Source organism: Petromyzon marinus, chromosome 61 (genome assembly GCF_048934315.1).
Source record: "Petromyzon marinus isolate PM22_M1 ecotype Great Lakes invasive population chromosome 61, UKy_Petmar_22M1.pri1.0, whole genome shotgun sequence".
NCBI lineage: Eukaryota > Metazoa > Chordata > Hyperoartia > Petromyzontiformes > Petromyzontidae > Petromyzon > Petromyzon marinus.
Window position 1 is genome coordinate 12,225,442 of NC_133727.1, and position 14,550 is coordinate 12,239,991.

At 48.0% G+C, this 14,550-nt stretch overlaps 1 protein-coding gene across 6 annotated transcripts in view; it reads right to left on the reverse strand.

Moving 5' to 3' along the window:
* The window catches only part of LOC116955684 (uncharacterized), a 65,715-nt gene that overhangs the window by 19,126 nt on the left and 32,039 nt on the right, over positions 1-14,550 (reverse strand). For 4 of the 6 annotated variants that reach the window (XM_076053578.1, XM_032976933.2, XM_076053576.1 and 1 more), the window contains 3 exons: positions 13,123-13,471; positions 12,481-12,641; positions 10,183-10,401 (listed from right to left, as the gene is read on the reverse strand). In XM_076053578.1, coding sequence (XP_075909693.1) covers positions 10,183-10,401; positions 12,481-12,641; positions 13,123-13,471 — 729 coding nt within the window. Of the gene's footprint in view, positions 1-1,260; positions 1,556-10,182; positions 10,402-12,480; positions 12,642-13,122; positions 13,472-14,550 lie in introns of those variants that run through there. The other 2 variants (XM_076053579.1, XM_076053580.1) reach the window with 2 other exon arrangements.

A 14,550-nucleotide genomic window follows, 5' to 3' on the forward strand; every position in this document is an offset into this window, starting at 1 on the left:
AAGCCCGACAACAAATCGAGGGTCGAAAAGATTCTGGCGCCGGACAGGGTGTCCAGTGAATCATCAATTCGTGGAAGCGGGTACGCTTCCGCCACCGAAACTTTATTCAATTTCCGATAGTCAACACAAAATCGCATGGTTCCATCACGTTTTTTAACGAGGACAATAGGGGCTCCCCACGGGCTGGACGATGGGGCAATAATATCTTGCTCTAGCATTTCATCAACAGATCGCCGAATACATTCTTTCTCAAGAGGACCTACACGATGCAAATTTAACCTGATCGGGGGTGCGTTCCCCGTGTCAATACGATGCTGCAACGTCGTTCGACCCACGTCGTATTTGCCTGAACTGAACACATCCTTAAATTCCACTAGCAACGCATGCAAACTCGACCATTGCACAGGCGATAACTCTGGGTTTTGTTTGTAAAGATCCCTTAACCATTCCAGATCGTCCTCCTCTCTTGACAACATTTCATCCTGTCCCGTAGCAAAACATGTTTTTGTTTCTGGACCCGGCGCACCCGTTGCGTGCGCCAACGTAGTGCCCCCTTGAATAACAACCTCTTCGTGCCCCGCGTTTACAATTTGAATGAAGGGATCACAATATGTTGGTATTATGGTCAAAGCTCCTACCACGGTGGGCATTCTCGACACAGCATTTGAGGGTGTCAACAGCACTCCTTCCTGTAGCTCATCCCAAGGCAATTCCTTCTTTAACTGTAGCGGTACCAATATTTGCGATGCAGGCAGGACGCGCACGGTGCGGCTCACCACGGCCGCACCACAGCGTTCGCCACCGCAAATTTCGAAGGCGTCCCCAAAAATTTCATACATCTCCCCGACGGTAATTCCAAACAACCTTTTTCCACTGAAATCTTAATTGGCATCTTTTGCAAGAAATCCGTGCCAAACAAACACGGTACCGCCAAGGCCGTTGAAACCAAAACACTTCCTGTCACAATAACCTCCCCAATTTGAATTGTCGCAACCACGCAGCCCATAATGCCCAAACTACCCCCGTTTGCAACGAAATAAGAGTTGCCGACGCCCCGGTATCTACAATAACTCGTACCATAACACCTTGAATACATGCCATCACATCCGACGATCACGGCGCGGCACCCAACACACGATGTACCAATGCGCCCCACGTATCCCAGCCATGCGTACTATCCGAATCCGATGAATACGGGTGAGATGACGCGGATGAGTGATGTGGATAGGGCGGCTGTGTATTGAATGCATCTCGACTCACCCGGGATCCTTGGTCTTGGGGGAACCGCCCGCTGTAGTAGTTCGGCGCCCACAGAGGACCACCTCTCCGTCTCCAGCAGTCGCGGGCGAGAAGACCCCTCCGCCCGCACTCGTAGCATGTCCGATGCACGCCGTCTCCATATACCCCGGTCGACACCCCGGCCGCCGCTGCCATCGGCGGCGTCTCGTCCACCACCACCGCCACCGTGTGCGTAGCCCTGGCAGGGGTCGTCAGCGACGGCTGCGCCGCCGCCGCCGCTGGTTCGTCTCGTATGTCAAGGTTGACTTGTATGTTCCTGGCGATCAGCAACGATGACACGTCATCGTCATCATCCTTGTCCGGGAGCGACAAGACGACTTGCAGTTCCTTCGCCAGCTGTAACATCTTCTCTTGCAGCAGGGAGTCCCAGCCCTCCTCGTCCATCGCCGGGTACGCAACCTGGGCGAGGGCCAGCAAGGCGCTGCAGAATGCCAGGGGGGACTCCGTAGCCTCCCGTTTCCTCTGTTGAAATCGACGTTTGGCGACCGACCACGGCTCGTAGACCTTCCTCATTGCCGCAATAGCACCGTCCAATGTTTTTCTGACAGCGGCAGGGAGTCCGTTAAAAGTCGCCAAGGAGTCATCATCCAATGCCGTCAGCAGTGCTCGTAACGCGGCACTCTCCGTCCAATTCAGGGACAGTATGTACTGTATGTGGCCAATTCCTATGCGTATCGTTTACTTCACTACACAGGTAACGAGCTGAGATTAGGAGCACACTCGTAAAGGGAGTGCTCCTAATCTCAGCTTGTTTCCTGCATAAAAGACACCTGTCCACAGAAGCAATCAATCAAATCAGATTCCAAACTCTCCACCATGGCCAAGACCAAAGAGCTCTCCAAGGATGTCAGGGACAAGATTGTAGACCTACACAAGGCTGGAATGGGCTACAAGACTATTGTCAAGCAGCTTGGTGAGAAGGTGACAACATTTGGTGCGATTATTCGCAAATGGAAGAAACACAAAAGAACTGTCAATCTCCCTTGGCCTGGGGCTCCATGCAAGATCTCACCTTGTGGAGTTGCAATGACCATAAGAACGGTGAGGAATCAGCCCAAAACTACACAGGAGGATCCTGTCAATGATCTCAAGGCAGCTGGGACCATAGTCACCAAGAAAACAATTGGTAACACACTACACCGTAAAGGACTGAAATCCTGCAGCGCCCGCAAGATCCCCCTGCTCAAGAAAGCACATATACATGCCCGTCTGAAGTTTGCCAATGAACATCTGAATGATTCAGAGGACAACTGTGTGAAAGTGTTGTGGTCAGATGAGACCAAAATGGAGCTCTTTGGCATCAACTCAACTCACCGTGTTTGGAGGAGGAGGAATGCTGCCTATGACCCCAAGAACACCATCCCCACCGTCAAACATGGAGGTGGAAACATTATGCTTTGGGGGTGTTTTACTGCTAAGGGGACAGGACAACTTCATCGCATCAAAGGGACGATGGACGGGGCCATGTACCGTGAAATCTTGGGTGAGAACCTCCTTCCCTCAGCCAGGGCATTGAAAATGGGTCGTAGATGGGTATTCCAACATGACAATGACCCAAAACACACGGCCAAGGCAACAAAGGAGTGGCTCAAGAAGAAGCACATTAAGGTCCTGGAGTGGCCTATCCAGTCTCCAGACCTTAATCCCATAGAAAATCTGTGGAGGGAGCTGAAGGTTCAAGTTGCCAAACGTCAGCCTCGAAACCTTAATGACTTGGAGAAGATCTGCAAAGAGGAGTGGGACAAAATCCCTCCTGAGATGTGTGCAAACCTCGTGGCCAACTAAAAAAAACGTCTGACCTCTGTGATTGCCAACAAGTACTAAGTCATGTTTTGCAGAGGGGTCAAATACTTACTTCCTCATTAAAATGCAAATCAATTTATAACATTTTTGACATGCATTTTTGGGGATTTTTGTTGTTGTTATTCTGTCTCTCACTGTTCAAATAAACCTACCATTAAAATTATAGACTGATCATTTATTTGTCAGTGGGCAAAAGTACAAAATCAGCAGGGGATCAAATACTTTTTCCCTCACTGTACATTTAGCCATGGCTGGACAAAGGGCTGCCATGTGTGTGGTGTACATGCAAAGGCCCTTTTGTCAATCCAGAGCTTCCCAATACCATGCGGGTCACATGAGGGTTATTTCACCGAAACGTCCCATACTGATCAGTGTGGGCTGGTGAAGCCTGGGAAACATAGACATCAGGGTACAGCATAGTATAGGAAACCCTTGAAAATTGCGGGGGTTATGTTTTTTAAAGTGCTGTGAAAGCCAAAACCGAGATGTTAAATATTTAAGCCTTTCTAGATTTGAAGCTTTCGTGACTGCAAGGATCCATACTCTTTGGTTCTATTCGGTAAAGTCACGTAGGTAAAAAATAAAAATAAATCACGACGTTTCGGCCACAACACAAGTGGCCTTCATCAGGTGAAGGGACCAGACTGTCTCGAGGACAGCGCTGGAGTGAACACAGCCAAGCTCAGACCACGACCTTTAAGCTGTGTGAGAAGAATTAAGGTGTCTTGACAAAGGAATTAGCATAAAAATTAGCATTTAATTGGTGGACTTAGCATGATGAACGGTGTAGAGGGGGTGAACATGTGCAGGCCGGCGAGGGGGGGAGGGGGAGTTTACATATTGATGGTGTGAAAAGAGAATTTTAAGAAGCTGCGAAAGTTTGGGGTACCACTACTTGAAAATTAGTTTAATGTTTGGTTCGATTTAGAACATCTTTCCAATGGTTGCTTAATTTGAAACCATCTTCTCGGTTGAAATTGTGTCTGTGTTTGTAAATCTGAATTGCCTCGTGAACAAATCTCTGATAAAAACCCGTGGGTTTGCTAAGAACCTTGGTATCGGGGAAAATTATATCGTGATCACCCACAGCGTTGTAACAGTGATAACCTACGGCAGAAGAATTCGTTCTGCCGTGTTTCAAATCTGATTTGTGCTCGCGAATTCGGTCAGAGACATGTCTCTTTGTCTCCCCGATATCGCAATCACTGCAGGTAAAACTCAATTTGTAAACCCCGGGGTACTGTAAGTCAGGAATGACATCCTTCACGGATGGGATCAGATCACGAATTTTGTGTACTGTATTGAACCGGACCTGGATTTTGTGTTTGTTTAGAATTTTGGAAATCTCTTTAGTAACGCCTGCTATATATGGTAGTGTGATGGTTTTGACCGGAGTATCAAGTGGTTGTTTCTATATGGAGGGAGAAACAGCTTGGCGGATGGTACGGTCAGAGTATCCATTCCTTTTCAGGGCCAGGTGTACATGTTTTAATTCACTCGTCACGTGGTGTTGGTCCGAAATGCAATGAGCCCTATGGTATAAAGTTTTGATGAGAGAATTCTTTTGAGCTGGGTGGTGGTGGGAATCAGGTTTCAAGTAGGAATCTGTGTGGGTGGGTTTCCTGTAGACAGAATGCCCCAATGAGCCATCAGGTCTCCTCTCAAATAGAACATCTAAGAATGGTAGCTTGCCATCTTTCTCCACTTCCATGGTGAATTTGATGGCGGGATGTCTGGAATTGATGTGGTGTAGGAAAAGGTTCAGAGCTGGGAGGCCATGTGGCCAAATGACGAAAGTGTCATCCACATATCTCTTCCACAGGGAAGGTCTGAGGGTGGAAGTCTGGATGGCGTCCGATTCAAAGTTCTCCATGAAAACATTGGCTATCACAAGGGGGGACCCATGGGAGTACCCTCATTTTGCTTGTAGAAGGAACCATTCCAAGTAAATTAGGTGCTGGTGAGGCAGTGCCTGACCAGCGTAGGTACCTCGGGGTTTAGTCCATGTTGTAACACATTTTCAATTATTTCAATGGTATCAGGTACCGGGACCTTGGTGAACAAGGAGACCACATCGAAGCTGACAAGGATATCGTCAGGGGACAGTACAACGTCTTTGACCATAGAAACCAATTGGGCTGAGTTAAGTACTGCTGAGGTCTTGCCAGTGAAAGGTAGCAAGGTATCCGACAGAAAACGTGCTAGCTTATAGGTAGGGGAGTTGATTGTGGATACGATGGGTCGTAGTGGAGTGCCTTCTTTATGAATCTTTGGAAGACCATATAATCTAGGGGGTCTTGCAGCAGAAGGTTTTAGGGAGGGACGTTTAGTTGGTTCAATTAGGGAGGTCGAACTTGTGATGATCTTGTTGGTTTTTATAGTTAGGCTATTAGTAGGGTCATTCATTATTTTTGAGTAACTACCATCATTGAGTAGGTCCTGAATTTTATTGTTGTATGAGTTTTTATCCATAATTACAGTGGCATTGCCCTTGTAGGCTGAGAGGATGACTATATCATGTCTCTATTTTAATTTCGCGAGTTCAGAGCATTCATCTTTGCTGATGTTGCTAATGGGTTTCTTAGCATTCTTAAGAATAGTAGCTATTTCAGCTTTCGCGACGTCTGCTTGGATGTGTCCTATACCTTTGAGGGCTACATCGACCTGAGGAATGATATCATCTATCGGTATATGTTTTGGGGTGACAGCGAAATTTAGTCCTTTAGCCAATACTGTTTTCAGATTGTCCGAAATTGGGGTGCTACTCTGATTGATCCCCGCATTGTAGGGTAAGGTGATGGTTTTGAATGGCTCAAGAGGGTCCTTCTTCATGGTTGGAGTGATGGCTTTGTGGATTGTGTAGTCCATTAGCCTTAAGAGCTTGGTGTACGTGCTTGAGTTCACTGGCAATGTGTTCCTGGTCGGAGATGCATTGGGCTCTATTGTGCAGAGTCTTGATGAGGGAATTCTTCTAGGATGGATGGTGGTGGGAATCCGGTTTCAGGTAAGCATCCGTATGGGTAGCTTTCCTGTAAGCAGAGTGGCTCATTGAACCATCAGGTCTCTTTTTTATTAGGACATCCAAAAAAGATCGCTTGCCATCTTTTTCGACTTCCATGGTAAATCTGATGGCTGGGTGTATGGAATTTATGTGGTCGAGGAATTGGTCTAGAGCAGGCCGGCCATGTGGCCAGATGACAAAAGTGTCATCCACGTACCTCTTCCATAAGGTTGGGTGCAGAGTGGCAGTCTGGATGGCATCAGTCTCAAATTTCTTCATGAAAACGTTGGCTACAACCGGAGATAGGGGGGAGCCCATTGGGGTGCCCTCAGTTTGTTTGTAGAAAGTTCCATTCCAAGTGAAGTATGTATTGGTTAAGCAGTGTCTCACCAGGGGGGGTACCTCAGAAACGTCGTGAGAATTTTGTTTTATATTTTTATTATTTCATTGTTTCCCTTCTACGTGACTTTACTGAAAGAACCAAGAATACAAACCTGATAAATCAATGGCATGCTCCCCTGATGTGGCAGGCCGAGACACCAGCTGTGTTGCTCCAACTGTGGAATTCCTGGCTGGCCTGTGTGAAGGGCATCTGTTCTTTCAAGCATTCACCACGCACCACTGCGGGCATCTTCAGAAGTGGATCAATCTCACTTGGTCTCTGCCCTTCAATGGGGTCTGTTTTTCTGAATGGTCGTTTGTCCAGACAACATATTGTTGCATCCTTTATTTGGCCAGGAGATAAAATAAACCCCAATGAGATGAGTAAAACAGCATTGCGTAACTTACAATTGCAACCAAATAAGACATACAATGCTGGAGCAGTGGTAAAGTGCTTAGCACGCTGTCTTATGTTGCCTGGTGAAGGCCAACATATTCTTGGTTCGTTCAGTAAAGTCACGTAGATAGAAAAATAATAATATAAATAAAGTGAATACAAAATATATACATAAAAAAAATAAACAATAATGTAGACTGTGGCTTGGTTCTTAAGTACGGTGAGTGTACTAGCAGTCTATAATGTAGACTGTAGCCTGGTTTTAAGCTAGTGAGCATATTGGCAGTCTATAATTTCGACTGTAGCAATGGTTATTAAACTGAGTGAGCGCTATGGCTGTCTATAATGTAGACTTATTCTGGTTCTTTCGGTAATACAAATAAAATAAAAAAATAAAATTAAAACAAAAAACCATGACGTTTCGATCGCAACACAAGCGGCCGTCATCAGGAAAAGAGGGGTTTAGCCTCTAAAGGAAAACTGTTTATAAACGTTTAGAGATGGGCGTAGCCCAAGTCTGTCAGCAGCATGGGCGGGGCAACTGTTAATGTAGGAGAAAACAATGGCTCCTGCGGCAGGTCTCCACCAATCAAAGGCCTGCTAGGCAATCATTGAACCTCGCTTAATTTTTATATTATTTTTATTACCGAAAGAACCAGAATAAGTCTACATTATAGACTGGCATAGCGCTCACTCAGTTTAATAACCATTGCTACAGTCTACAATATAGACTGCCAATATGCTCACTAGCTTAAAAACCAGGCTACAATCTACATTATATACTGCCAGTACGCTCACCGAGGTTATGAACCAGGCTACAGTCTACATTATAGACTGCCAGTACACTCACCCAGCTTAATAACATTGCTACAAAATTTTGATTTAAAGCTTTCGTGACTGCAGTAATTCATATTCTTAGTTTTTTCGGTAAAGTCACGTTGAAGAGAAACAACAAAATAATATAATATATATAAAACAATAAAAATTCTCACGACGTTTCGACCATAACTCAAACGGTCATCTTCAGGTGTGTTGGTTTGCATAAATTTATTTTTAAACGGCGCATTTATTTATTTATAAAAAAACGTTAGCGCCACGCGCAGCGATTTGGCAGTTTGCCCAGGACTAGTCCATCTATATTTTGAAAAGAGGAGGGGGGAGACGAATTTTTTTATAATGTATGCTGTCTGAAAGCCACTGTAAGCGTGAACAATCAATTAAGAACTGAAATGGTTTATCAAATCTTTCCAATGATTGCTAAGATAGAATCCACCTTCTCGGTTGAAATTGTCTCTGTGCTTGTATATGTGGATAGCCTCATGAACGAATCTCTCATGGAAGCCAGATGGCTTACAAAGAACCTCTGTCTTGGAAAAGTCAATGGCATGTGAGCCTACTGAATTAGAACAATGATCTGCTACGGCCGAGGTGTTGGTCCTACCGTGTTTAAGGTCTGCTTTGTGTTCACGAATGCGGTCCGAGACATGGCGTTTGGTTTCTCCAATGTAACTACTACCACAGAGGCAACTTAGTTTGTAGACACCAGGGTATTGTATGTCCGGAATCACATCTTTTACAGACGGAACCAGATCACGGATTTTATGTAATGTGTTGAAACGGACCTGGATCTTGTGTTTATTCAAGATTTTGGAGATCTTTTTTGTGATCCCAGCAATGTAGGGTAAAGTGATGGTTTTGAAAGGCTACTCAAGAGGGTTCTTCTTCATGGTTTGAGTGATAGCTTTGCGGATTGTATAGTCGGAGTAACCATTAGCCCTAAGAGCTTGGTGTACGTGCTTGAGTTCACTGCTTATGTGTTCCTGGTCGGATATGCATTGGGCTCTATGATACAGAGTCTTGATGAGAGAATTCTTCTGTGATGGATGGTGGTGGGAATCCGGTTTCAGATAAGCATCCGTATGGGTAGCTTTCCTGTAGACAGAGTGGCTCATTGAACCATCAGGTCTCTTTTTAATTAGGACATCCAAAAAAGGTATCTTGCCATCTATTTCGACTTCCATGGTAAATCTGATGGATGGGTGTATGGAATTGATGTGGTCGAAGAATTGGTCTAGAGCAGGCCGGCCATGTGGCCAGATGACAAAAGTGTCATCCACGTACCTCTTCCATAAGGTTGGGCGCAGAGTGGCAGTCTGGATGGCGTCAGTCTCAAATTTCTCCATGAAAATGTTAGCTATAACTGGAGAAAGGAGGGAGCCCATTGGGGTGCCCTCAGTTTGTTTGTAGAAAGTTCCATTCCAAGTGAAGTATGTATTGGTTAAACAGTGTCTCACCAGGGGGGGTACCTCAGTGTTTAGTCCTTGATGAACCAAGTCTTCAATGATTGCAATGGTGTCAGGTACAGGAACCTTGGTGAATAAGGAAACTACATCAAAACTGACAAGCAGGTCGTCTGGGGACAGGCAAATACCCTTGATTGTCGATACCAGGTGAGTAGAATTTTGTACCGCAGAGGTGGTCTTTCCAGTGAAAGGACGCAGGATTTCAGACAAAAAACGAGCTAGTTTGTAGGTGGGGGAGCTGATAGTAGAGACTATGGGACGAAGAGGTGTATCAACTTTATGTATTTTTGGTAAGCCGTATAATCTTGGTGGCCTGGCAGCAGAAGGTTTCAACGAAAACTGTTTAGATTGATCAATTAATGCGGTTGAATCAGAAATTATTTTGTTCAAAGTCAGACTGACAGTACACTCACCATACTTAATAACCAGGCTACAGTCTACATTATAGACTGCCAGTACACTCACTCCGATTAAGAACCAAGCTACAGTTTACATTAGTGTTTTTTTAATTGCTTTTAACTTTTTTAATAATTATTTTTCTATCTACGTGACTTTACCGAAAGAACCAAGAATATGAATTCCTGCAGCCACGAAAGTTTTAAGTCAAAATGTAAGGCTGACATCAGCTGTGTAATATCAGAACCGGTCTGGCACTCTGCCCCATTCCCCAATGTGGATCGATTAGCATGGTGAAGTGTTATCAAAACACCCTCATAACTGACATTGCATTGGGAGACCTTTCATCCATTGCTGAACCGAGAATGCCTGAAATGTATATTTAATTTCTAACGGCGAAGACCAGTTAAGACTTCCGACTTTAGCTCCTAAAGATGGTTACAGCAGTATGTGGTGAAATTGGCCCAATCCGGAAGACCGCACCGCGTAGCCATGAGCACCGATCCGGGAGACATTGTGTAGCCGTGAGCACCGAACCGGGAGACAACATCGTGTAACCGCGTCCACCGACGCAGACCGCGCGCACCGCTCTCTGCACGCACCTGGTGCGTGAAGAAGTCGCGAAAGAGCCGCGTACTGGGCAGTGTGAAATAGAGCTCGTTCTGCCTGGCGCAGCCACCCGCCGACAGCAGCCGGCGCTCACGCTTGCCCACGCGCCCGTCGTTGAAGAAGGCATTCTCGTCCAGGATGTGGAGCCGCCGGGGCAGCGCTCGCAGCTCCCCCTCCCTGCGTTGCTGCGTCGCAAACACCTGCAGCGCTCGCTGGAGCCGGGGGGCGGGGGGGGCGGAAGTGTGAGCGTGTCGGCCGTTTTACCCACAAGGCTCCGTGATTAGGGGAAAAGATCGTTAAGATGCAATAATCACGATTGAATAACCTTGGCTCGCAACGCGCCGCCGCACAGCGTTCGCTCGTTCTTAGAGAGAGAAGATGACTCATGAGGCGCTGAGGACCACAGACAAGCGGGTAGGCAGCAGCCACACATTGAGCTGGTGCCAACAATTGCCTGAGCTCTGTGGTCCCCTCTATATTAAGGTGTTAACCAATTAATGCACGATTAAATGCAAGCGGAAACCAGAGCACCCAAAGATAACCTAAGTGTGTGAGGGGAAAACATTATAGCCCATAGAGTTGGAACAGGCGGTATACACATGTTTGTCTTCCTGATTCCTCCTGGCAAGCCTTGGGAAAGCACCTTGACACCCACAGGGAGTTTCTCAACATGTGTGATCCAACAGTGCTGAATTACAGTTGTGTAGAGCCACCGCAGCCCAGTGGTCAGGTGGCTCAAGAGATTGGAGGTGACGTGGCACCAGTGAGATCCAGGGTTCAAAGTCAGGCATCCGCCCGTGATTAAACCAGACTCAAGTAACTTATATACACTCATAGACTCACATGGAGACTCTTAGACTCACATAGAGCCCCACATACTCCAAAATACTAAGTGATTAAACCAGGTTCTTAAGTGTAGTGAGTTTATTATCTTAGCTCAGTCGCCAATGACTGCACAAGGAATTGTTTTCGAATGAGGGGGAGGTGGAAATCCCGAAACATATGGCATAGTTAGCTACGTGCATAAGAAGTTCAACATACATACATATGTCCAACGGTCACAAGAGGCCTACTACTCTACAGCGGCCCAATAACTGATATCCTTCTATTGCTGCAAGCATCTTAGTCACACCAAACGGGTGCTAGTGGAGAAAATGTTTGACCTGGAAACAATGCCGTGTTTAATCTATTACTATGTGGAGACATAGAAGTCTCTGCGTTGTTGAGCCAACCACAGTTCTGGAGGGGCGCTGAGTCTCCATTGGATGAAGGACACGTGCCGGGAGCGGGGGGCGTGGCAGAGGGCAGGGCGAGGCGGCGGCCAAGGGATAAAGGGGGAGCGCCGAGGGGATTCGGGGCTCGTTGTGGGATCAACTCAAGGGGTCGTTGCTCTTCGGTCTTCGTGCTTCGCTTGTCGTTCGCCGTAGAGTCTTAGCTGGGGATTGAGGGTCAGGCAGCGTATATGCTGGCTGGCCCGTTCGCACACACATAGCAAACAGTCTAGGAACAGTATAGCCACAAATCTTGACTTAAAGCTTTCGTGACTGCAGGAATACATATTCTATGGGACCTTCGGTAAAGCCACGTGGATATAATTTCTTTTTTTTTTTAATATCACGACGTTTCGATCGCAACACAAGCAGTCGTGTTCAGGTGATTGAAGACGATTGCTTGTGTTGCGATCGAAACGTCGTGATATTTTTATTCTTCTTCTATCTACGTGTCTTTACCGAAAAACCCATAGAATAAGTATAGCCACACTTAACTAAACGTGTTGCCTCCACCAAATAGTGTGTGCGCCTCTGTAATAACACAACTACACTCAGACGTTGCAAGGTTTTTTGTTTACGTAATTATTTAATTACGCTGAGGTGTGCAATTTTATCTGGCCCACCAGTTCCCCTACCCCTTATATAAAGGATTCAAAATAAAGAAAATTGTACGTTTTGTCTGCTGATCCTGCTGTGGTGGTGAGCACACTGGACATGCAATCCAGTTTGATCTCCCAGTGCGGCAGTTGAAACAATGGGGCCAGTTTCTTAAATTCCTCTGCCTCTACTCAAGCAGCAGTTACCACCAATGGATACTCGGCAGTGTGTCCATTGGCAGGTCCTGTGCGGTAGGGTAAAGTGTGGGTGACTCCCACCTCTTCAAAACATCTAGCCAACGTAGAATAGGCCAAAAATAAACCTTTTAGAGGGTCTCTCTAGAGTCGGAGCAAATGGCACGAGCAAGCCGTTACATGCGCTGAACCCTTACCGCCTTGCACCCCTGATCCTCACGATCCTGACCTTGTCAAAGGGGTCGGTGTGGACCAGCGCATGCGAGCGTAGGTGTGGGATGTTGAGGGCCGTGAACTGCTTGTCCCACTGCACCAGCCACTGCCCGTACGTGTCCACCACCATGACCTCCAGCAGCTGCGGGCCAAGCGGGGTCTCCTCTCCGTCCTCGGCTAAGGAGGCACCCGCATCAAAGCACACCCGAGGGGCGCGCGTCATCAAACGCCAGGTCCACCGGCCAACTTGCAATGCGAAGATGGAATGGTTTGTGCACTCATCCCGGCATGGGTTACAAGTTAATATCAAGACTCAGGGGGCCAAGATGCAGCCAATGTTAAATCAACTTTCAATAAATGTTAACCGCTTAACAGAATGATATGTTTGTATATGGTCAGTAGTGGCGCACGCCTTCACCCCGTCTACATTTCACTGCCATGTACTCATTTCTAAACCAACATTAAATTGGCCGCTCCATCTCCACACCTCCCGTGCTTCCCCTAACCCTGGAAGTGGTCATCGAGTCCAAAGCGACCGTTCCTCCTTCGTGAACCGGCCCACGTCTCGCTCCCTAGAGGCAGTGGGAACGCGGCGGACATCTCCGTGTGTGCGGGGGTTCCCATCTCGCTGGGCTGCTCCGTCTGCCTTGCCCCGCACCTGCCTTCTCCTCCAGGCCCAAGGAGGCCAACGCTGGCTCCACCTCTTCAGATCGCCCATCCGCAGCCGTTCCACGACTACCCCCCGCCTCCTCCATCTCCTTCACGGCCCCGGGCCCACGTCTCCTGCCGCCCGCCCTCCTGCCACCGCTGCCGCCTCGACCCTTGGCGGCAGCGCTGAGCTTCAGGCCCCCAAAGAGGCCGCTGAGCGAATCCCAGGGCCGCGAGCCCGGGTTTCGCAGCAGCGTGAGCAGCGTGAGGGCGTGCGGGCCACTGCCCACGATCAGCACGTCCACGTCCCGCTCGCTGTCGCCCATGGCCGCGTTTGCTCTCCGTCTCGGCTCCCTCTCCTAGCGGACGAACGCGCGGGGGAGTCCTCGACTTGAAGCAACACGGTTCGCCGCCATCTTGGGTGAGGGTGATCCGCCCCCCCCACCCCGCGTGGTGATCCACAACCTCGCGAGGGTGATTCGCCCGCCCCCTCCCCCTGCGCGGTGCTGCGAGCGCCGTTCCCTCCGCGAAGGAATCGATTCAGTGAACGACTATCAAATCTAGATTGATCGGCTATCTTGTTTGTCTTTACCGCGGATCGGAATGGCATTTTTTGCTTCCGTTTCGTATTATGTATTCTGATTAATTGTAATATTCGATCGGTGTCTTTTTATGATTTAGTAAAAGCAAATCGGTTCTTAGGTTCATAATGCTTTTCCGAAGCGATGTTCACACATAACTGTCATTGCAGCGACACTTTATATAATGTACAGTAGTGTAGACAGATCCCCCGTGTAGCCTTATACCGTTGAGGCAAGTCCTGTTTGCGGGCAGCGCCTATGAAGGCCTGCACGGCACACGAGGGGGTGGGTGGCCAGCACCACGCCCGGCCGCCTTTGTCTCCCTAGTGGCGATGTTTACACACCGCACCAGGTACTCATTTTAGACTGAGTCGACCTAGAGGAGGTCCAGGACCGGTTCAGATAATCGTCACTGGTGTTGGTGGCCGTGAATGGGGAATCGCGCTTGGGTGCCGGGTTCGGAACGCAGCGCGCTCATTGCTGCACTACCGCACCGGTCGTGTGTCCACTGCATGGGCAAAGGCGCAGCACTGCAAGTGCTTTGCTCTCACAACTGCTGACAAAAGGGCCTCCACTGGAGGCAGCACGCGATACACTCGCTTGATGATTGGCCTACTCTTCTACGCTGGATAGGGCCTGGGAAGAGGTGGGAGTTACCTACACTTTATCCCACCACACGCGGCCTTCCGTCCCTATGAAAGCAAAAAGTTACATTTGTATTGGACATGCGAGGCAGGCTTTGTCAATCCACTGTTGGATGGGCGAGGGCCTCTCCACACTGTTGACCCCACAGGGCATTAGTTGACCATACTTCACGCTGGTCAATGCGGTGGGCGGGGAGCAGGGATATACACCTC